Genomic DNA, 25,575 nt, shown 5'->3' on the forward strand with positions numbered 1-25,575 from the left:
TTTTTTTTTATGTCAGAACCGCTGTAACCCACATCCACCCCTGTGCAAATCATCAGTTTAGGCCTCAAATGTACATAGTGCGCTCTCACTCCTGAGCCTTGTTGTGCACCCGCAGAGCTTTTTACATCCACATGTAAGGCATTTCAAAACTTGGGAGAAAGTGTGTTACCACTTATGAAAACGTATGGGGCAACACCAGCATGTTAATGTAACAAAATTAAATTTTTTACACTAACATGCTTGTGTAGACCCCAACTTAACCTTTTCATAAAGGGTAAAGAGAGAATAAGCCCAACAAAATTTGTAGCGCAATTTCTGCAAACCCCTAGCAGCATACTCACAGCGGAAAAAAAAACTCATTCCGAATCAACAGGTGCCAGAAAGTTAAACAGATTTGTAAATTACTTCTATATAAAATTCTTAACCCTTCAAGTTCTTATCAGCTGCTGTATGCTCCACGGGAAGTTGTTCAGCTCTTTTCTGTCTGACCACAGGGCTCTCTGCTGACACCTCTGTCCATGAGAGAATGCTGTGAGCTACGAGCTTCAGCACTGAGACCCTACCGATTAAAACCTTTGACATGTCTCTGTAACTTGTTAAAGTTTTTTTTTTAAGCGAGCAAGTGGAGATACAGTGGTCGGCACTATCTGATTAATGGAAGAATTCAGGCTGCTCTTGCGAGTATAGACATGTGGATACACTGGTGAGCTAGCAGAGGTGCTCGATCTCGAAAACATTCGATAAAACAGAAGAAACACCATGCTGGTGTGAAACAGTGCTGTCACCTGTGTTTGTTGGCGTCCGAACTTACCTTTTGTATGCGCTTTTAACTGCACCCTGAATTAAAGATTGAGCACCAGAAGTGGTGAGTGAACTCTCTTCCTTTCTCTACCTTTTACTGCCAAAGTTTTTTTTTAAATGACAGGTACACTAATACACTAAGTATTCACAAGTTGTCCATTCACACAGCTTATTATAGAGAGCAAAGGCATCTTAAAGGTGGTTGTTCAGCGACCATGTCAACCTGTGTATGGTGTCAAATGTAAAACAAAGCAACTTACTAATATAGTGCAGACCGTACAGATCATCCATTTCACCTGTCTTCTTTTTTTTCTTCCCTAAAGTAAAAGTTCCGCTCTATAAAAGGGGTACTCTGCCAGAAAACATCTTACAATGTCTAATCGCAGGGGGTCCCACTGCTGGGGATCCCCGTGATCTCCGCTGTGGCACCCCAGTCATCCAGAGCAGGGAGCGAACTCTGCTCAGTGCCAGATGACTGGCGACTACAGCCACCATGTACATACTAGCCATCACGCCCCCTCCCATAGATATGAATGGAGGGGGCGTGGTATGACATCACAAACAAGCTTCTGTGCTCGTGATGCCGCCGCTGTTGGCCCAAAGATCGCGGGGGGCCCCAGTGGCCAGCCCCCCGTGATCAGACATCTTATCCCCTATCCTTTGGATAGGGATAAGATGTTTTCCTGTGGAGTACCCTTTTAAGCTGTGACGTCATGTCACAGTCTTCGCAGTGAACTCTGTCACTCCTCCCTTCCCCTAGTGCCAGCAGAGAGCCTTGTTCTCAATCACAGCAGTGTCGGTTGACATGGAGGCTCCATGCTGCCTTATCTATCAAGTCATAAAGCTAATGAGCTGTAAAACCAGTCCTCTCCTTTCATCACTGCCGTCCTGTGCTTACACTAAGGGAAGGGAGGGGAGGAGAACTGGAGGGCTGTGTCGTCACAGTTTACAAGGAGATCCTTCATTTCAGCTAAAATAGATAATGTGTGCACTTTTGATAATATGCTTAAAATTGCCCTATTCTGACTCCTATAACTTTTTGGATTTTCTGTATATGGGGCTGTACAAGATCTCATTATTTGCACCGTGATCTGTAGATTGTAGCAGTACAGTGTTTGTTTAGATGTGATTTTTTGATTACTTTATTCATTTTTTTCTGCTATATGATGAGACCAAAAATTTGAAATCCTGGTATTTTTTTTTATGTTTATGCCATTCACCATCCAAAAACATTATATTCCCCTAGAGGACTCATGATATACATGTATACCATAGTGCCCTGGGACTTAGTGCACCATGAAATACATATACATTTTTTATTTGTAAAATGGGAAAAGAGTATGACTAAAATTTATTATCAGGAGTGAAGCATACATAAAATGTGTTATAATTAACCAAATTAAATTATAAGTCCCAATAAAGGACTATTGGTAGCAATCATTAGATTGCTAATACTAAAAAATGCTATGAGGCTAAGTTTCCACTTGGTTTTTTTTCTGGCAGTTTTTGGAAAACTGCCACTGCAGTTTTTAGAAAACTGCCACTGCAGTTTTTGAGCCAAAGTCAGAAGTGGATCCATAAGGGAGGAGAAGTGTAAGTCCTTCCTTTATATTTCCCTTTCCTTTTCAATACACTTCTGGCTTTGGCTCAAAAACTGCAGTGGCAGTTTTCCAAAAACTGACAGGAAAAAAAACAAGTGGAAACTTAGCCTTAGGGTGCAGATCAGTAACAAAAGCGTGATCACCCCTATCTGCCATTAGCTGTGAGTGCAAGGCAGCGGTCACTCAGCTAAGTGCAGATCCTGCATTCACTTTATGGACAGAATGCAGTTTAGGATGGATATATATATATATATATATATATATATATATATATATATGCGTGGCTTAGCGCGGCATGTGAGCGGACGCACTAGCACGGAGCTCTGCTACCATCCTCTAGTTTATCCTGGACTTTCGGTTATAAACTCTCCTCCTGCACCCACCTGCTGTGTTTTTAAGGTGCCTGGACCCTGCTGTGTTCACTATGACAGGGCGCAAGAAGATTATATATATATATAAATGTCCATTATGTTTTTCAAAACAGAGATCAACTGTGAAGAACTTACCTTATATCCTCCTCATTCTCTGGGAAGCTCCAGAATGCAATCCGCAGTTGTAGCTGCTCTGGAACTGGGGGGTAAACCTTTTCGACCACTTCGAATGGAATGTGAAATGCCACCTGCTTTGCAGACAGTTCCACCAGTGGATTCACATATCCATCTAAATGTATTAAGAAAAAATAAATAAAAAATTATTACAATGTAAAGAGGCAAAGGAGAATCAAATACATGAGTTTATGTTGGAAGACAACATTTACAAGCAACAATTAGCAAACAGAACTAGAGATGAGCAAAGTTACAGTACTTTGATTCTGCACAAACCTCGCGGCTCGGAGCGAGAGTCTCCTAGGACTGTATCCACCTTTTCCATCCCACCGGAGCACCTGAAAGCTGAACTAATTTATGTAGGCTAAAGTCATCGAAGTACTGTAACTTCGCTCATCTCTATACATAGAACAAAAGTAATAATAACTAATATCTTAATGCAATGACGTCATTTTTTTGGATACACATTTGAGGCACTACAAGTATAAATAATACTAAAAGTTAATCGCACCAGTATAAAAAAAAAAAAACCATAAAAACAGAATTACAAGAGTCCACAGCACCATCAGGGAAATCACTATATTAAAGGAGAACTCCAGAATATAAAAATTGTTGTCCATACTGCCGGTAGAAAAAAAATAAAGATGTACATACCTTCCTTCGCTCCCCCGGGGCCTCTGGTAACCGGTCCAGTCTCCGCCACAATCCTCTTCCTGGTTGCTGGTGGTCAGCGAGTCATACTGCGCTCAGCCAATCACCGGCCGCAGCAAAGTCCCGACTCGGCCGGCGATAGGCTGAGCGGCAGCGTGAGAACGCTTCAAGACACAAAATACTTCAATACACCGGCACCTGCTGCCGGCGCCGAAAACGTCACACTGCCGCTCAGCCTATCGCCAGCCGAGCCGGGACTTCGCTGCGGCCGGTGATTGACTGAGCGCAGTATGACTTGCCGACCACCAGCAACCAGGAAGAGGATCGCGGCGGAGACCAGAGCCGGTTACCGGAGGCACAGGGGGAGCGAAGGAAGGTATGTATATCTTTATTTTTTTACTGCTGGCAGTATGGAGGACAATTTTTATATTCTGGAGTTCTCTTTTAATGCTTTAATGTAGTGCCCGCAGGGGCTAACAGCCCCTCAATCTATGAAATGAAAAAACTCAGTACTCAATTTAAAAAAAATAATAAGAGTCCTTCGAGTTCAGCCCAAAACCCTCCTGTGTTAATCCAGTGAAGGGCAAAAAAAAACAAAAAAACATGAGGCTGATGCCAATTGCCCCAAGACAGTGGAAAAAAATTACTTCCGGCTCCAATATGGCAGTCAGAATAAGTCACTGGATCAATGTTTTATCCCCATAAATCTAGCATACATAACAGTAAAGAATCCCTGTCTGCCACTAGGCTACACCTGCCAGCTTTAAATGCAAAGTATAACAAGAAAGCCTAGTAGCTCTCTATTCCCCCAATACGGAAATCATCAGTTCTCCTATCACAATTTCATTATGTATGAAACGGCTTTTATTACTGTGCAGTGATGTCTTTTCTTGACCTCTTTTTCATGCCAGCTTTCAAATTCAGTGTGTTATAAATAGTACAGATGACAGTGATTTGTACTAGGACCTGATAAAGAGAAGGGAGTCCCCCTTTTGCAATGAATTGTCTGTTACTTTCCCTTAAGAAATAAAAAACAACATTCATTTTATTATTTTCTTGTCCTAATCGGTTATTATATCGTACCAGAAATTCTCCAGCACAAGCACCAAGAAGTATCCAGTTTTCAAGAGACGCACCGCAGAAGTGTTTCATTCCTTCCAGTTTTCTTTCCCTTACCTCCTTGAGGTATTCCTTATCACACATAATTATTGGGTGAAACACTTCTTGTTTAGTGTAGTTAGTGTAGCCACCCCTCGCCCCATCCCCTAGCCTGTTCGCAGCGGCAATCCGCCACTACAAGCAGCCACACAGAGGCCTGCAAGTCGCCGCACGCACGCGCAGTGTACTCAGACATCACGGCTGCTGTGAGCAGGCCAGGGAGCGGGGCGAGGAGTGGCAACAGCTGGAGGCACACTATGGGTCGGGTCACCGGTGGATGTGCATTGTAAAATAAGCTGCGTATCGGTTACGTGTGACCTCCCCTAACAGTTGGTGGAGGGGCACTTACAGTTGTCCACCCAATGTTACCTGGTTTTGGGTCCCTGACATACTACTATATATAAATTCACAGCTTGGTATACGTTTTATAAACACATGATAAAAAGTAACATTTTTACGCACCTCCCCATTCTTCCTTTCAGTACCTAAGGTAGACTGTTCCATAAATTCACAGTCTTTATGGTAAAGAAGGCTTGTTGCCTGTGGAGACTGTAGTTTTTTTGAAAGACGTTTTCAGGATATTTTTGGTATGGGCAATTCACACACACAAACAAGTTACACCTCTTCTCAATACTAAACAAATGTAATTCTTATTTCCTCTCAACTATTAGTTTAGTAGCTCGTCTTTATATCTTTTCACCACTAGGACATCCTTTTTATGATCCGGTGGCCAAAACTGAAGAGCACATTTCAGGTAAGGCAGTACAAATGCTTTATAAAGGAGTAATATTATGTCACTGTCCTGCGAGTCAATGCCTGTTTTAATACATGATAATATCCTGCTGGTCTTAGAAGCACCTGCTTGACAGTGTATGTTGTTCTGTAGTCTATGATCTAAAGTGCACCCACATTCTTCTTCCAGTATTACTCCCCTTACAACATATGATATATGCAGGGTATTAGCACCCAGAATGCATAGCTTTACAGTTATCCACATAGAACCTCCTTTACCGAGTACCCAAACACTCAGTGTGTCCAAGTCAGCCTGTAACTTATGCACGTCTTCAATAGACTGTACCATGCTACAAAACTTATCTGCAAAGATAGATACCGATCTGTTAATCCCATCCGCTATATCTATAACCTCTTAAGGACGCTGGGCATACCTGTACGCCCTGCACCCTATAATGCGGGGTCACGCGGTGAGTGATATCAGGTCGGTTCTGGCGGCTAACAGTACCTGGGACCCGTGGCTAATATCGGACATCACCAATCGCGGTGATGCCTGGTAACCCTTTAGATGCGGCGATCAAAGTTGATTGCTGCATGTAAAGTAAGAAAAAAAAAAAAGCATTCCCGGCAGCTCAGTCAGGCTGTTCGGGACCACCGCAGCTGTGCGGACGCGAGGAGGATCCCTACTTTACTCCTCGGGGTCTGATCGTTGTTTGATTGGTCCATGCCTGAGATCCAGGCTGAAGCAGTCTAGCACCGATAACACTGATCAATGCAATGCTATGGCATAGCATTGATCATTGTCTGCAATCAGACTATTGCATGTTATAGTCCCCTATGGGAGCTATAACAGTGCAAATAAAAGTGTAAAATATGGTAAATAAATGTGATTTAACCCCTTCCCTAATAACAACTTAGAATCATCCCCTTTTCCCCATTTAAATAAAAAGCAATTTAAATAAAACTAAACATATGTGATATTGGCGCATGCGTAAATGTCCGAACTATAACAATATATTGTTAATTAAACCGCACGGTCAATGGCGTAGATGTAAAAAAAAGTCCAAAATAGCATATTTTTGGTCACTTTTTATACCATAAAAAAATTATTTAAAAGCGATCAAAACAAAAATGGTACCGATAAAAACTTCAGATCAGGGCGCCCTCATACTGCTCCCTATGTGGGAAAATAAAAAAGTTATAAGGATCAGAAGGGGACATTTTTAAACATATTCATTTTCGTGCATGTATTTTTTTTTTGTCCCACAAATTTTTTTATTTTTTTTTGCCGTGGATTTTGGGATAAAATGACTGATGTCATTACAAAGTAGAATTGGTGGTGCAAAAAACAAGCCATAATTTGGGTGTGTAGGTGCAAAATTGAAAGGGTTATGTTTTTTAAAAGGTAAGGAGGAAAAAAACTAAAGTGAAAAAATGCTCAATCCTTAAGGGGTTAATAATTAAGTTAACCCGATAACGACCATGGACGAGTATAGACGTCCAGGTTGGCGGGCGTTCCCGCACCTGGACGTCTATACTCGTCCATTCTTCTCGTGGGTGCTGCCTAGTGCACCCACGAGATCGTGGCAGGGACTCGGCTGTATCACACAGCCGGGACCCTGCTGCACTGCCAGGACCGAAGTAAACTTCGGTCCCGGCAGTTTTAACCCTTACAGCCGCGGTCGGAAGTGACCGCGGGCTGTAAGAGTTATGACAGAGGGAGGGGGCTCCCTCTGTCTCCTCTGCAGCACCCCGCATCGCGATCGCGGGGTGCTGCGTGTAATACGCGGCTGGCCGGGGCCTGCCGCACTGCCGGGAGTGAAGTTCACTTCACTCCCGGCAGTTTAACCCTTACAGCCGCGGTCAGAAGGGACCGCGCGCTGTAAGGAGTTCTGACAGAGGGAGGGGGCTCCCTCTGTCTCTCCTGCAGCACCCCGCAGCGCGATCGCGGGGTGCTGTGTGTGGCCGCACTGCCGGGAGTGAAGTTCACTTCACTCCCGACAGTTTAACCCCTACAGCCGCGGTCAGAAGTGACCGCGCGCTGTAAGGAGTTCTGACAGAGGGAGGGGGCTCCCTCTGTCTCTCCTGCAGCACCCCGCATCGCGATCGCGGGGTGCTGCTGCATACCTGGGCTGCCGGGGGTCCTACAAAGACCCCCAGGTCTGCCATGGGTATTGCCTGCCAGTGAAATATGCTGCCTGCTAGTGAAAACTGGCAGGCAGCATATAACTGCAATGCTTTGGAATACTAAGTATTCCAAAGCATTAAAAAGTGTAAAAATAAATAAATAAATAAAATAAAAGTGTAAAAATAAATAAAAATGTAATAAAAGTGTAAAAAAAATATATATATTAAAAATACATTTATTAAATGAATCTAATAAAAAAAAAAAGCATAATGTGTAGGATCGCATTGGCGGAAATCCGCAGCATGTAATATGCTGCGGATGTCCGCCACGTGATCCTACACATTATGCAGCAGTCACGGTAATGAGCTCGCTGCTGCGGTTGGGTAGCTTTGTGCGTCCAGTCATAGCGGCGGATTTTCCGCCAGCAGTCATGAGCGGACACACTGAGCTACCCAGCCGCAGCAGTAATGGATATATTCGCCATGAGCGGGTGCTTATTCCCACAACATGGCGGATATATCCATCAGGTGCCTTAACTGTTACAGACAGACGCGTTATACTGCCAGCCGACCAGCCAATAACTTGTAGGGGTGCGGTATATAAATGGGGTCACTTGTGGGGGTGGGGGTACTGTTCTGCCCTGAAAGCCAAATGGCGCTCCTCTCCTTCTGAGTCCTACCACGCGGCCAAGGAACCATATATGGCCAAAGCGGGGGTATTTCCGAACATGGGACAAGCAGCTAAATAAAATATAGGGTGAATTTCTTTCAATATCAGAAGTGATGTACAAAAAATATTCCCCCCAAATGATGCATTTGTGAAAAATTGCAATTTTCGAATTTTTAACACTGACTTTGTAATAATTCCTGCCAAAAAACTATGGTGTTAAAATACTCACTGTACCCCCTAGCGAATACCTTGAGGGGTCTAGTTTTTAAAATGGGGTCATATGGGGGGGGTGTTCCTATGTTCTACTACCTTTTAATTTCTGCAAACCTTGCATAGCACATAAAAAAATATGTACTTTTCAAATTTTCAAAATTTTCAAAATTTCAAGTTAAATTGTTAGGGTTCTAACTAATTTAAAATGTTAATTAAAAACTAAAAAATGATGTCAAAATAAAGTAGACATCTGAAAGTATAAGTTTCATGAACTATTTGGTCAGTAAGTATAAATATATGCAACCAATTAGTGTTAAAATAGCAAAAAATCGTAATTTTTTGTAAAAATTTCATGATTTTTTGCATTGTAAAAAAAAACTACAAATGATATCGGCTTACTTTTACTATGTACATGAAGGACAACTTGTGACAAAAAAACAATGTCAGAAATATCGTGATTGGCAAAACGTTACCAGAGTTATTCTCTAATAAAGACAGACATCCCCGATTTGAAAAAACAGGCCTGGTCTTTCAGGGGCGTACAGGTTTATTTGCTTTGGTCCTTAAGGGGTTAAACAAAAGTGAGTCCAGCACTGTGACTGAACCTTAGGGTACACCACTAATAACCAGGGACCAATCAGAGTACAATCAAAGTTCTGCAAAGCACAAAAACAATATATCTACAGCCACCTACCTATCCAGGCTTCTACTCCCCTCTTCATAAGAAAAACTAAAAAAAAAATTTGATTGGTTTGACAACTTCTGTCTTTAGTAGAACCATGCTGGTTATTGTCGCATTTGCTGCTTCCATAAACATGTGACACATATGCTTAGCAACCTCATCACTGGTGGGGGTATATATGTCCATTTTGCACCATTTTTTCATCTTGAAAACGCTTGAGGACTAAACTTTTGACTTTTTCTGAGAAGCAATTTTGAGAATGAATTGCTGCAGTTCCTTCATTTATTCACACCATAAAACAATACACAGGACAATCATATTACACAATAAATGCATGATACCTGTTTTTCAAAAATCCATTGATAACAGCTGAAAAACTAGCCATGGCAGGTTGTAATGAATGTAACCATAGAGAACAATAGATTTTCTCACTCCTGGAAGGCCATATGACATATTTTTAGCATGGGTGTGTTTTATTTGTTTTACTTAATTCTTCTTTATCACTTCACTTTAATGCTGGAGCTAAATTATTTGTGCCTATCAGTATTATAGCTAAATGAAATGTTCATGTTACAAAATAAAAAACTATATTTGTCATGAAACAGCAGGCTAATGACCTAAATGATCCAAAGCAAGCATTCAACACTAAATTCCAATGACTGCTTAGCAATGCTGTACAGTTCTGTCTCTCTAGTGATATTTACTCTGACTTTTGCCAAGTAGACACATTAGTGTAAACATTAGTGTCCCAACCAGGCACCAGGTGTTCCTCGGCACACTGGGGTGCCATTCGGCAGTGCCCGGGGTGCTGCGGGCTCTGGTGGGGGAACATATCTATTTTTTTATTTCAGTCAGCATCACTCGCTGAGTGCTTCCGCCAGAGAGGACCTGTACGCTGGATGGGAAGCGTCCACATCACTGCAGCGATGACGTTGGACGCTTCCCAGGGAAAAAGTGCAGGGCGCGCATGGATGGGGGTGGGGTGGATGGAAGCGGGAGGTGCAAGGGGGATGAATGGGAGCGGGAGTTGAATGAAAGCGGGGGGGGGGGGGGGGGGCGGGAGGTGAATGGAAGCGGGGAGGGTCAGGAGGTGAATGGAAGTGGGGGGGGGTCGGGAGGTGAATTGAGGCAAGGGTGGGCAGTGGGGGATGAATGGAGGCAAGGGTGGGGGGGGTGAATGGAAGCAGAGGCAGGGTGGGGGTGAATGGAAGCAGGGGCAGAGGGGGGTGAATGGAAGCAGGGGCAGGGGGGGGGGGTGAATGGAACCAGGGGCAGGGTGGGCGTGAATGGAACCAGGGGCAGGGTGGGCGTGAATGGAACCAGAGGCAGGGTGGGCGTGAATGGAAGCAGGGTTAGATTTTTTTTGCAGGTCCTGCTGTAAAGATTGTGGCTGGAAGAAATCCTCATGATGGTCCGGGCCAAATGGAGAACGATTCTGATCAGAGAAGACACAACCTGTGAGTCCTACATATAGCAGCACTGTAATCTACATAGCTAACATATATACAGTCAGGTCCATAAATATTGGGACATCAACACAATTCTAACATTGTTGGCTATATACACCACCACAATGGATTTGAAATGAAAGGAACAAGATTTGCTTTAACTGCAGATTGTCAGCTTTAATTTGAGGGTATTTACATCCAAATCAGGTGAACGGTGTAGGAATAACAATAGTTTGCATATAAGCATCCCACTTGTTAAGGGACCAAAAGTAATGGGACAGAATTATAATCATAAATCAAACTTTCAAATTTTAATACTTGGTTGCACATCCTTTGCAGTCAATTACAGCCTGAAGTCTGGAACACATAGATATCACCAGATGCTGGGTTTCATCCTTTGTGATGCTCTGCCAGGCCTCTACTGCAACTGTCTTCAGTTCCTGCTTGTTCTTGGGGCATTTTCCCTTCAGTTTTTTCTTCAAAAAGTGAAATGCATTCTCAATCGGATTCAGGTCAGGTGATTGACTTGGCCATTGCATAACATTCCACTTATTTCCCTTAAAAAAAAATCTTCGGTTGCTTTTGCAGTATGCTTTGGTTCATCGTCCATCGGCACTGTGAAGCGCCGTCCAATGAGTTCTGAAGCATTTTGCTGAATAGGAGCAGATAATATTGCCCAAAATACTTCAGAACTGCTTTTGTCAGCAGTCACATCATCAATAAATACAAGAAAACCAGTTCCATTGGCAGCCATACATGCCCACGCCATGACACTACTACCACCATGCTTCACTGAGGAGGTGGTATGCTTAGGATCATAAGCAGTTCCTTTCCTTCTCCATACTTCCCATCACTCAGGTACAAGTTGATCTTAGTCTCATCTGTCTATAGGATGTTGTTCCAGAACTGTGAAGGCTTTTTTAGATGTTGTTTGGCAAACTCTAATCTGGCCTTCCTGTTTTTGAGGCTCGCCAAAGGTTTACATCTTGTGGTGAACCCTCTGTATTCACTCTGGTGAAGTCTTCTCTTGATTGTTGACTTTGACACAAATACACCTACCTCCTGGAGATTGTTCTTGATCTGGCCAACTATTGTGAAGGGGGTTTTCTACTCCAGGGAAAGAATTCTTCGGTCATCCTCCACAGTTTTTTTTCCTTGGTCTTCCGGGTCTTTTGGTTTTGCTGAGCTCACCGATGCGTTCCTTCTTTTTAAGAATGTTCCAAACAGTTGTTTTGGCTCTCTCTCTGATGGGTTTGCTTTTTTCAGCCTAATGATGGCTTGCTTCACTGATAGTGACAGCTCTTTGGATCTCATCTTGAGTGTTGACAGCAACATATTCCAAATGCAAATAGCTCACTTGAAATGAACTCTGGACCTTTTATCTGCTCATTGTAATTGGGATCATGAGGGAATAACACACACCTGGACATGGAACAGCTGAAAAGCCAATTGTCCATTTACTTTTGGTCCCTTAGCAAGTGGGATGCACATATGCTAACTGTTGTAATTCCTACACCGTTCACCTGATTTGGATGTAAATACCCTCAAATTAAAGCAGACAGTCTGGAGTTAAAGCACATCCTGTTCGTTTCATTTCAAACCCATTGTGGTGGTGTATAGAGCCAAAAATGTTAGATTTGTGTCGATGTCCCAATATTTATGGACCTGACTGTAGGTGATATGTATTGCTTCTTTTTAGGCATTTTTAATTTTTACTTCGAATATTATTCGGTAGGGGTGCCCTGCAAAAAATAATTTTATTGCGAGGGGTGCCTCGAGCGGAAAAAGGTTGGGAACCACTGGTATATATAGCTGAAATTTAGGGAAACAAAATATATATGATCTTTGACAGGCAAAAACGTTGGTTCTCTCTATTTAAACATAGAAGATTGTAAGCAAAAAAATACAAGTTAGTATCTAGTCTTCCCTTATATTGTTTCAGTTTAATCTTTAGCTTAGAAAAGATACTGCCAATCACTGGATGTAACCATGACATGAGCTCATCCAGTGATTGGCTGAGCAGGCATTTCCTGCACGGTCAGCAGGGGATTGCGGCAGGCAAGTATGCTGAATACTAGGGATGCACCGAAATTTTGTCTGCCCAAAGTGCCCCTTTTGGCATTTTTGGCTGGGTGAATTTTCCGCCCAATAATTTCGGGGGGCGGGGCTTAGCCCTCCCCGACCCATGACATACATGTACGTCATGGGTTAGGTGAGCGGAAAGGACGCGGAGCCACAGGTCAGGTCCACGTCATAAACGGGCGGTGTCTGTTGCTATTAGCAGCTGACATCTGCCTGTAATGACGGACATCGGAGATTGTTACGATGTCCGTCATCAACCATACCCGGCAGCCCCCTGCTAATTCTTGTAGCTGGGGGCCGCCTCTAATAGCAGACATGTGGCCAGCTATCAACCCTTTAACGGCATCTAAATGGACATGTAAATGCTCCCTGGTGGTCCAGTGGGGTGGTTCCCCCCCCCAGCGCAATTGGGGGGGTTGTGATCCACTGTGGAGGTAGCCGGAGGGCTTACCTCTCTTTCCCTGGTGTCCGTGGCTCTTCATATGATTGAGCCTGGCTGAAGCAGGCTACACCACTTGAGCACAAATCACACAGATCAATGGAGTTCTATGGAACTCTATTGATCTGTATGAGGAATCTAATGATTCCTCCTAAAAGTCCAGAAAGGGGACTAAAAGTTAAGAAAAAAAAAAAAGAAAAAAAGTTAAATAAAACTTTAAAAACACACCCATTAACACCTTCCATATTGAAAGCTTAAATCACCCTCCTTTTCCCATTCTCCATATAAAAAATGTGAAAAAATAATAAAAATAAACATATAGTCATGGCCGTAGATGTTGGTACCCCTGAAATTTTTCAAGAAAATTAAGTATTTCTCACAGAAAAGGGTTGCGGTAACACATTTTGCTATACACATGTTTATTCCCTTTCTATGTATTGGAACTAAACCAAAAAAAGGGAGGAAAAAAAAAGCAAATTGCACAGAATGTCACACCAAACTCCAAAAATGGGGTGGACAAAATTATTAGCACCCTTTCAAAATTGTGGATAAATAAGATTGTTTCAGGCATGTGATGCTCCACTAAACTCACCTGGGCCACGTAACAGATGTGGCAATAGAAAAATCACACCTGAAAGCAGATAAAAAGGAGAGAAGTTCACTTAGTCTTTGCATTGTGTGTCTGTGTGTGCCACACTAAGCATGGACAACAGAAAAAGAAGAGAACTGTCTGAGGACTTGAGAACCAAAATTGTGAAAAAGTATCAACAATCTCAAGGTTACAAGTCCATCTCCAGAAATCTAGATTTGCCTTTGTCCACAGTGCGCAACATTATCAAGAAGTTTGCAACCAATTGCCCTCTAGCTAATCTCCCTGGGCGTGGAAAGAAGAGAAAAATTGATGAAAGGTGTCAAAGCAGGATAGTCCGGATGGTGGATAAGCAGCCCCAAACAAGTTCCAAAGATATTCAAGCTGTCCTGCAGGCTCAGGGAGCATCAGTGTCAGCACAAATTATCCGTTGACATTTAAATGAAGTGAAACGCTATTGCAGGAGAGGAGACCCCGGAAGACCCCACTGCTGACACAGGAGACATAAAAAAGCAAGACTACATTTTGCCAAAATCTTTCTGGGAAAACGTGTTGTGGACAGATGAGACCAAGATAGAGCTTTTTGGTAAAGCACAACATTCTACTGTTTACCAAAAATGGAATGAAGCCTACAAAGAAAAGAACACAGTACCTAAAGTGAAATATGGTGGAGGTTCAATGATGTTTTGGGGTTGTTTTGCTGCCTCTGGCACTGGGTGCCTTGAATGTGCGCAAGGCATCATAAAATCTGAGGATTACCAACGGATTTTGGGTCGCACTGTACAGCCCAGAGTCAGAATGCTGGGTTTGTGTCCAAGATCTTCCAGCACGACAATGACCCCAAACATACGTCATAAAGCACCCAGAAATGGATGGCAACAAAGCGCTGGAGAGTTCTGAAGTGTCCAGCAATGGGTCCAGATCTAAATCCCATTGAATACCTGTGGAGAGATCTTAATCTTAAAGGGGTATTCCAGGCCCAAACTTTTTTTTTTATACAACAACTGGCTCTGGAAAGTTAAACAGATTTGTGAATTACTTCTATTAAAAATTTTTAATCCTTCCAATAGTTATTAGCTTCTGAATTTGAGTTGCTGTTTTCTGTCTAACTGCTTTCTGATTACTCACGTCCCAGTGCAGCTCCTATGGGGATATTTTCCCATCCTTCACAACTCCCAGGACGTGACATCATCGAGCAGTTAGACAGAAAACTTCAGAAGCTAATAACTATTGGAAGGATTAAGATTTTTAATAGAAGTAATTTACAAATCTGTTTAACTTTCCGGAGCCAGTTGATATATAAAAAAAAGTTTTGCCTGGAATACCCCTTTAACCCCTTAAGGACCAAGGACATACTGGTACGTCCTTGGTCCTGCTCCCCTGATATAACGCGGGGTTACACGGTAACCCCGCATCATATCATGGCGGGCCCGGCGTCATAGTGAAGCCGGGACCCGCCGCTAATAGCCCGCAGTGCCGATCGCGGCTAAAACCGAAAGTGAAAGCTGCCGGTTAACTCAGTGGGCTGTTCGGGATAGCCGCGGCGAAATCGCGGCATCTCGAACAGCTTACAGGACAGCCTCCTTGCTGTCCGATCGCCGAATTACTTCTCAGTGCCTGAGATCCAGGCATGAGCAGTCATGCGGCAGAATCGTCGATCACTGGTTTCCTATGAGAAACCAGTGATCAATGATGAAGATCAGTGTGTGCAGTGTTATAGGTCCCTATGGGACCTAGAACACTGCAAAAAAAAGTGGAAAAAAAAAAGTGAATGAATATCATTTAACCCCTCCCCTATTAAAAGTTTGAATCACCCCCTTTTTCCCATAAAAAAAAAACACAGTGTAAATAAAAATAAACATGTGGTATCACCGTGTGCGGAAATGTCCGAATTATAAAAATATATCATTAATTAAACCGCTCGGTCAATGGCGTACGCGCAAAAAAAATTCCAAGGTCCAAAATAGTGCATTTTTGGTCACTTTTTATATCATTTAAAAATGAATAAAAAGCGATCAATAAGTTCTATCAATGCAAAAAATGAGCCCTCATTCCGGCCCATACACGGAAAAATAAAGTTATAGGGGTCAGAAGATGACAATTTTAAACGTATTAATTTTCCTGCATGTAGTTATGATTTTTTCCAGAAGTACGACAAAATCAAACCTATATAAGTAGGGTATCATTTTAATCGTATGGACCTACAGAATAAAGATAAGGTCATTTTTACCGAAAAATGTACTACGTAGAAACGGAAGCCACCAAAAGTTACAAAACAGCGTTTTTTTTTTCTATTTTGTCGCACAATGATTTTTTTTTTCCGTTTCACCGTAGATTTTTGGGCAAAATGACTGACGTCATTACAAAGTAGAATTGGTGGCGCAAAAAATAAGCCATCATATGGATTTTTAGGTGCAAAATTGAAAGAGTTATGATTTTTTAAAGGCAAGGAGCAAAAAACAAGAATGCAAAAACTGAAAAAAACCCGGTCCTTAAGGGGTTAATCTTCCAATAAGAGAGACCTGGAGCAGTTTACAAAGGAAGAGTAGTTCAACATTTCGGCTGAGAGGTGTAAGAAGCTTATTGATGGTTATAGGAAACGACTGATTTCAGTAAATTTTTCCAAAGGGTGTGCAACCAAATATTAAGTTAAGGGTACCAATAATTTTGTCCAGCCCACTTTTGGAGTTTGGTGTGACATTATGTCCAATTTGCTTTTTTCCTCCCTTTTTTGTTTTTTTCCCAATACACACAAAGGGAATAAACGTGTATAGTAAAACATGTGTTACTGCAATCCTTTTCTGTGAGAAATATCAAATTTTCTTGAATACTTTCAGGTGTTCCAACATTTATGGCCATGACTATTTGGTATTGCCACATACATAATTGTCCCAACTATTAAATTATGTTTCTGATCCTGCACTGTATAAGGCTTAAAAACGCAAAAAAAAAACGTCCAAATGCAAAAATTGGTGTTTTAATGTAGTTTTGGCTCTTTAAGGGAATTTATCTTGTTTAATGTGGGCCATTCTGTTCTGTCCTGCCCAGGACCCTATGTTGAATAGCCTTGATATAGTTGCTCTTCATCGCAGCTTTCCTCAGGACCGTTGGTCACTTAGGATTCTTTGTTTGGTGGGAGGCCTTGTTTCCCTATGTACCTGTATTCCACGTAGGGAGTGTTTATATTGTGCCTTCTGGGGGGTTCCATGTTGCTCCTTTTTCTCCTGCTATATGTCAGGAGGCTGCGTTTTCAGTGCTGGTAGAAAAAAAGAGAAGTCCCTAACAGTGTAGGCCACTTCTATAGTGTCCTGGGCACAGAGTGTTTATTATACGGTTTATTGTTGCATTTCTGTTTTGCATCTCTAGTTACGCACCCTCATCGCCGGGGTCTAGTACCTGGGTTTTGATGGTGCTGTCTGGTCCACTTGATTCCCTCTCCCGACCACAATAGTGCGAGTGTTTTTGTGGGTGTGTGTTTGTCTTCCCTCCCTCCTCTCTCCTCCTTCTGTCTTTTTTTTTTTCTCTCCTCTATCTCCCTCTCTTTTCCTTCTCTCAGCAGCCATGCATTTGATCTCCTGGAATGTCAAGGGCCTCCGCTCTCCTAAGTGGATGCAGATCCTACGTCACCTGAAAAGACTACACCCAGATGCTGTTATGCTTCAGGAGACTCATCTAGCCGCTGAGGATCTGACCCGCATGTCCAAACTCTGGGTAAGTGCTGTTATCGGGGTACCAGCAGTAGAGGGCAAGGCAGGCACCTTAATTCTTATACACAAAAACTCTGGGGGTACGGTGGTAGCCCAGGAGGTTGATAAGGAAGATCGATGGGTGTGGGTACACTTGCGTTATGAGGGCCGAGATTATAGCCTGTATAATTGTTATGCTCCTAATGGGGATAAACCGTTTTTTTCAGTCATTGAAGATTCTGATTTTAGCTGATACTAATCTAGAGCTGCAACGATTAATCGATAAAATCGATTAAATTCGATAATGGGATTCGTTGTCGACGAATCCCGTTATCGAATAATCGCCCGATTTGTTGTCCGCGGCGGCAGTGAATGAATGAAGCTGACATGTCCCACAAGTAGGCTTCATTCATTCACCGCCCGACATGTCCCTGCTGCTGCTCTACTCCTAGCACAATTAGCGCAGCGCCGGGACATGTCTATTCTTTGCTGCTCATCTCTGTACCCGATGGAGATGAGGAGCAGAAAATAGACATTTCCCGGCGCTGCGCTAACTGCACTAGAAGTAGAGCAGCAGCAGGGACATGTTGGGTGGCAGCGGTGAATGGAAGTATCGGGCCAATACTAGCAATTTGCATGGTATCGGGGACTTGTTCAGTGTCCCCGATACCTGCTTCTCCCGTTCTCCCGTCCGCATCCAGTCCCATGGAGGAGCATGTGACACACACGTCACTCCACCTCCTCCCCCGTGCCCAGCATAACGTTACGGAGGAAGCAGAGTGACGTGTATGTCACATGCTCCTCCATAGGACGACATGATGCAGACGGGAGAACGGGGCAGAGGACAGCCGCAGGTGAGTGCTGTCTACAACGGTGGGGGCTGCCATCTACTGGAGGGGCTGCTACTAATGGCTGCTACACATGGGGGGTATCTGCAGAGAATTGCACCCTAGTGTCATCTACAGATACTAGGATGCAATGCTCTGTACATACCCCCATGTGTATAGTAGTGTAAGTGTGTACTACATGCACACTGCTATACACATGGTAGTATGTGGAGAGCATTGCATCCTAGTGTCTGTACTACAGACACAAGTGTGCAACGCTCTGCATATACCCCTATGTGTTATCAGTAAGTAGTGCACACCGCTTTACCCGTGGAGGTTTGTGCAGAGCATTCCACCCTTGTGTCTGTAGTACAGACACAAGGGTGCAATGCTCTGCACATACCCCCATGGGTAAAACAGTGTATATGTAGTACATATACACTGCTATACCCATGGGGGGTGCAGAGCATTGCATCCTAGTGTCTGTACTACAGACATGGGTCGGGTGCAATGCTCTGCAATCTGCAAATACACCCATGTGTATAGGAGTGCTATAGAAAAAGTGTTGAGTAAATCATTAACATTTTATTTTAATAGTTCAGACAGTTACCCATGCAGCAGTATCAAACTTACGCTGGCTTCTGTACAGGATCATTAATAATGACCCTGTATAGCAACCGTCGTAAACTTAGAAAAAATTTTCTAGAGTCCTCTGATCTCAGAGACCCTTGGCAATTGACACACCCAGATAGAGATTTTACCCACTTTTCTTCTCATAGTCACTCTTCCTGGTCCTGCACAGATTATATGCTTGTTTCCCCAGGCCTGATGGCCAAGGTAGTGTCCTCAGATATCCACACCATGGTAATCTCAGATCACTCCCCTCTCTATCACTAGCTGAGTCCTTCCCGAGAGGCAACGATTTTCAATGCCACTTTACCACCTATATGGCAAAAGATGATAACTTTGCTGAATCTCTGAAAAGTTGGTGGACAGAGTTCTCTTGGCATAATAGTGCTCATGTTTCCGATGCTCCTCTTTACTGGGACTCGGCCAAGTCAGTGCTTCGTGGTCGTCTCATGGCTTATATGGCCACGGTGAAAAAGAAGTCCCTCAACCACTTCCAAGAGGCCAGCAAGGCTTTACAATCTGCTTATACCTACTACATAGCATGCTTGCCAGGTGTGGAAAGAGGCTAAAACCACCTTCGAGCTATGGTCGTTCCGATTTAACGTTTAGCTGCCTACTCCAGGTTTCAAGCAGAATTGTTTCACTTTGGTAATAAGTCTGGTCGCCTGGCCAAGGGCTGTAGGCCCCCCAACACTTCTTGCGTGACGATTCCGGAATGGTTTACTCTGACCCTAATATGTTTAATACCATGTTCTGCTCTTATTACATGTCCTTATACTCTTCTTCCCCTGCGGATATGGTTTTCGGTAAAACGTTTCTGGAGTCGGTTCAATTGCAATCGCTGTCCTCCGATCACAGAGATTCTCTTCAAGGGGTTCTCCGGTGCTTAGACATCTTATCCCCTATCCAAAGGATAGGGGATAAAATGCCTGATCGCGGGAGTCCCGCAGCTGGGGATGCCCGTGATCATGAACGCGGCACCCCGTTTGTAATCAGTCTCCGGATTGTTTACGGACGTCTACAGGGCCGGCGGCGTGTGACGTCACGCCTCCGCCCCCGTGTGACGTCACACTCCGCCCCTCAATGCAAGCCTACGGGAGGGGGCGTGGTAGCTCTGTAGTCGCCCGTAATCAGACCCGGAGCGAACACGCTCCAGGGACTGATTACAAACGGGATGCCGCGTGCATGATCACGGGCGTACCCAGCTGCTGGACTCCCGCGATCAGGCATCTTATCCCCTATCCTTTGGATAGGGGATAAGATGTCTAAGCACCGGAGAACCCCTTTAATGCAGACTTCACTGAAGACGAAGTTCGCCGGACCATTAAAGGGGTACTCCCGTGGAATTTTTTTTAATTTTTTTTTTATCAACTGGGGCCAGAAAGTTAAACATATTTGTAAATCTCTTCTATTAAAAAATCTTAATCCTTCCAGTACTTTTTAGGGGCTGTATACTAAAGAGAAATCCAAAAAATAAATGCATTTCCTCTGATGTCATGACCACAGTGCTCTCTACTGACCTCTGCTGTCCATTTCTTTTTTGGATTTTTCTTTAGCATACAGCCCCTAAAAAGTACTGGAAGGATTAAGATTTGTTAATAGAAGTGATTTACAAATCTGTTTAACTTTCTGGCACCAGTTGATTTAAAAAAATAAATTTTCACCTCAGTGTTTCTGCCCTCGTTGATGGGTCCTTCCCAAGTGGGCTTTGTCCGCAATTGATCAGCAGTGACTAATATCCGCAAAGTGTTAACTGTACTGGATAGGGTGCAGCACTGTCCGGAGCCTGGGGAACAACCACTGTTACTGGCACTTGATGCCGACTGGCTCGGGATGTGTTCGTCTAGGTAGGCATTACTGGTAATTTCCGTACATTTTTGGGGGGTCTCCATGCTTTCCCCCCCCCCCCCCAGGCACAAATTCCCACTAAAAACTAAAAGAAATAAAGAAAAAGAAAAATAGGCAGCACAACTACCTAATACACGGGTGCACGCTGCTGCGGCAAATACAGAGTATACAAAAAAAGGTTCCAGCAGCACTCTTGGTCAAAAAATGGAGGCTCTTAGCGCACTTTTTGATCAAAACGTGTCCCCCATCCACCAAGCAGAGGTAGCCTCATTTCGGATGGGACCCTAACACTCATTTCACTCACCTCTGCTGGGCATATGGTCTCTGACTGGGTGACATGCTGGATCCACAATCAATTTAAAAGACCTCCTGTTAAACAGCAAGGGGTGCACGGCTACAGAGGGTGCCACTCCCCCTAAATTGCACAGCAAAAACAAAATGAAAAATAGCCAGCACAACTTCACTACAAGTTCACCCTTCAGGCATATTGTCTCCCCCCCCCTTCCCTCTTTGTAAAGGGACTCGACAGGGATGCCCCCTGTCCCCTCTTCTTCATTCTGGCCATAGAACCTTTGGCCTGTCATCTGGAGGACTCAAATTTGTATCAGGGCATTGCAATCCAGTGCAAAACGGTCAAATTGACCCTTTTCACAGATGAAGTTTTGATCTTCCTAGTCAGTCCGAGTGCCCATTACGCCCCCCTGATGTCCACTTTAGCTCATTTTGGTACCTTTTCTGGGTATAAAATCAATCAACTAAAAAGTGAACTATTCCCACTGGGACCCTCTAGGTCTACCTCATAGGCTTCTTTCACACTATACATTCATCCATTTTAAAGATCCGTTATAATGTTCCGTTATTAAAACCCTAAATATAGGCATTCACTATTTCTTCCGTTCTTTTTCCCATCACAAAATAACATCAGTTATTAATAACAGGCTATGACGGGTTAAAATGGATAATGTAAGAATCCCATAGACTATAATGGGATTTTGTAACGGCCGTTTAACAGACGATTTTCAGGGTTTTCATAACGAAACATTATAACCGATCTTTAAAATGGATGAATGTATAGTGTGAAAGGGGCCTTACTGGAATACCCTGGGCATACCCGGGGAGCTTGTCAAGCCCCATATCACTTACTCAGGTATAAAAATTGTTAGAGACCAGTCTTCCCTATACACCTTGAATTATCCCCCTTTGTTCAAGCAGATCCAGGATGAGCTATGTCGCTGGCATCATTTACCAATCTCTTTCCTAGTCAAATGTCATTTGATCAAAATGATCAGCTTTCATCGACTCATACCAGATACAAACCCTGCCTGTTTTATTGAAACATAAGGATGTGACTACTCTAAACCCAGCCTTCACATGCTCTATATGGGCAGGTAAGCGCCTGCGAATTGCCCTACAAAAACTGATGCTTAGCAGGGCTGATGGCGGTCTGGGATTTCCCAACCTCCGTGGCTATAACCGCTCATGCCTCTTTCGCCATGTCCTTATCATGGACTGGCTCCATGAGTCTAGTTTTCATTCCAACTATTCACTTCTCCTTGGAATTTGGTATCCTGCCTCCATACCCGCATCCCATGCCTTCCAACCCATATAAAGCGTTTGTTAGTAATTAGGGACACTATCTTAACGTGGAAATCTGTTCATAGGCCTATGGTCTACTTGTTCTGCTATCTGGGCGTCTCAATCTCTGGGGTCATCCGGAATTTCTCCAGGGCAGAGAGAACAGCTTGTATGAGGTTTGGCGTAGCAAGGGGATAAATGTGGCAAGACAGTTGATATATGCCGAGGAAAGACGGTGGCTCCGCCCGGAGGAAATTAACTAACTTTTCTCTGCCGCCTTCTTATTTTCTCCAAGTTTCTCAACTTTTCTCTTTTTGCACTTCTCGGCTCAGGAACCCGTCCTCCTCCCATTCTCTAAATGGGAGTTGATTCTTCAGGATCCTGATGTACGCGAGCGAATATTGAAGGGTTGGTCAAAAGTGAGGGCTATTGTCATCAATGAGCGCTGACGAGAAACATTTTAAGCTAATGCACTTTGGTTACTTGGGCTTTAAAATCCCAGCTACCTCTGCATTCCCGGACAGACTTACTGCCTGTCCAAAACGCAATACTCCTGACACAGATTTTAATCATGACATTTGGTCCTGTTCCAAGTCGCAAAGCTTTTTTTTGGGGGGGGGGGGGGGGGGGGTGTTGTACAGTATATAGCTAGGTATTGCACTGTTCGGGTTCCATTGATTCCTCAGGTACTTCTGTTCCAGTCTGTTGATCTTTCTGTTGCAGAGGAGGTGGGTCTGGAATTTATCCCAAAATTCTTCCACGTCATTCTCCTGGTGGCCACGCACATAACTATGCGTAGCTGGATAAAGACTACCATTCCAGTCATAGCCGATGTGGTAGAAGAACTTAAACTTTCTTGGAGGTGGACAGACTAGACACACAAAGACACAGAGCGCAATGCGAGGAAATTCTTTGCGAAGTGGTGTACTTTCCTATCCGCTCACTATACCAGAACCCAAATTGATGCTATAGTGTTACCTTTCCGTCACACTGAATAGTACTCCCTGGCGTCCCTTAGTAATACCCTTGGTCATCTCTCAGCTGGTCTGGAGTGAGCTTCCTGAGGTTTTACATGTATCTGGAGGTCTTCTTTCTTTTTCCTTTTCTTTGTATTTCCTGGCCCTCTCTCCCCCCTTTTCTTTTTATGTGCTGTATTGTTTTATTTTGTTCTACTTTCAAGTTTGCTGGCTTTGTGTTGTTGGTGTGCATGGGTGGTTGGATGCTCTGTTCTATTTAATACAGTATTTGATGCTAGCTTGATCAGAGGTTGATATCAAAGTCATTTTTTACCTTGCTATTATGACCCATTTATAGTGTGTTTTACTTTCTAGACTGTGTGGGTACTGGGCTAATCACATCTGTTACACCTGTGCATTGTAGTTAAACATACTTTTATTGCTGTTCTTATAAAATATAAAAAATCTAATAAACAGAGTTTACAAAAAAAAAAGACTGACAAAAAATGCTGTGAAAAATAAAAACGGCAGCAGAAGATTTTAATTTGTGTCCAATAAAGCTGCATGGTCAGCAATTACTATCAGGAGCACAGGAATGATGAAGCACAATGTTATCCTTTGGAGGATGACACCTAATGTCCTCTCAACCTGAGCAGCCTTCTCCAGATTTTGCAATAAAACTAATGAACCCACACCCCTCCACCCAAACACCAATATAAACACTAACTTCATTCCTGCATGTGAGATGGTGTCATGGTGTCTAAGTTCATTTTAAAAACCTGCTCCACTCCCCCTCACACTGCTGGAGTCCCCCAAGGCTCTGTCCTTCTGAAGCCAACTCTGGAGCCTTCTCCATCAATACTTTGCCAGGGTAGCCTTGCGTGTCTGCTTATAGCAGTATCCACAGCATATTGCCTACAGCATGAAATACACTGTGGATGTGCTACATGTGACCCTACCCTGAGGGTACTTTCATTCAGGCAGAGAGTTTGCAGTCAGATTCCTGCTGCAAGTTAATGCCTCTGCGGATTTTCACAGTGGGAAACTTGCTGCAAACTTGCTTCTAAATCCACGTGTTAACGTATTCTTAAAGGGTACCTCTCATCAAATAAACTTTTGATATATTTTAGATTAATGAATGTTGAATAACTTTCCAATAGTATGTTAATGAAAAATATGCTTCTTTCTATTGTATTTTTCCCGATCAGTCCTGTCAGCAAGCATTTCTGACTCATGCTGGAGTCCTAAACACTCAGAGCTGCCAGCCTGCTTTGTTCACAGCCAAACAGGCTGTGAAAAAAGCAGGCTGGCAGCTCTGAGTGTTCTCCTTTGTGAACAAAGCAGACTGGCAGCCCCTAGTGTTTAGGACTCCAGCATGAGTCTGAAATGCTTGCTGCCAAGACTGGTAGGGAGACCCCTAGTGGTCATTTCTTCAAAGTGGAAAATTAAATAGAAAGAAGCATATTTTTTAATAACATGCAATTGTAAAGTTATTCTGCATACATTAATCTAGAATATATCAAAAGATTTTTTGATGAGAGGTACCCTTTAAACAATGTGGGGGAAATTTTAGGCTTTACACCACTTTAATGTTCTAAATGTCCCTCAAAATTTTGGTCAATTGCATTTTTTGAGCAATTTTCGGTAGAACATCTTTCATAGTTGTCTACTGTTTGGTGCACCATACACCACTTTTTGTAGTAGAGCTGTATTTATTATTTGTGCAAATTAAATCTAGAAGGTTATTTTGTCCAAAGACTACACCACCTAATAGGACACATACAAATGCTCATTGGTTTCTATAATTGCACAGATTTTATTAAGTCAGTGCACCATTTTGGTAAATTTTGAGAAACTGTGTAAAAAAATACACCAAGCAAACGGGTAAAATCTATACTACCTCACATCGATAAATGTCCCCCTGTATCACTAAGTTTTTTTTATAATATTTGGAAGAAGATGAATAGCATTGTTTGAGCACCAATGTTATTTTGCACTATATTGTTGTATCATCAGAGATTAGTGATAGCCTGAAGGGGCACTTTAATTCTACAGGAGAGCTCAGAAATTATGCTAATGTTACCATGGACGGCATAAATCTTGAATTCAAAGCGATGCATGACAAAGACATGTCTGTAGACACTTTTCCTGTACTTATTTCATATATATTGAGAGGTACCACGAGCCAAGTTCCCCCCAGGGTACAGCGCGGCCTCACAATAACCCCCCCCCCCCCCCCCACAAACACACAAAAATATTGCAGACTACTGGAAAACACCTGCTGGAAGTCCCTGACGTCTAACAGCAATTACGGG

At 43.2% G+C, this 25,575-nt stretch overlaps 1 protein-coding gene across 3 annotated transcripts in view; it reads right to left on the bottom strand.

Moving 5' to 3' along the window:
- Nucleotides 1–25,575, bottom strand: part of ZSWIM8 (zinc finger SWIM-type containing 8) — a 279,884-nt gene that overhangs the window by 109,173 nt on the left and 145,136 nt on the right. For all 3 annotated transcript variants that reach the window (XM_056530642.1, XM_056530641.1, XM_056530640.1), the window contains one exon: nt 2,909–3,062. Coding sequence is in view for 2 of the 3 variants with exons in the window: in XM_056530641.1 (XP_056386616.1) it covers nt 2,909–3,062 (154 nt within the window). In the remaining variant the exon portion in view is untranslated. The remainder of the gene's footprint in view (nt 1–2,908; nt 3,063–25,575) is intronic.

This window comes from Hyla sarda, chromosome 7 (genome assembly GCF_029499605.1).
Source record: "Hyla sarda isolate aHylSar1 chromosome 7, aHylSar1.hap1, whole genome shotgun sequence".
Lineage (NCBI taxonomy): Eukaryota > Metazoa > Chordata > Amphibia > Anura > Hylidae > Hyla > Hyla sarda.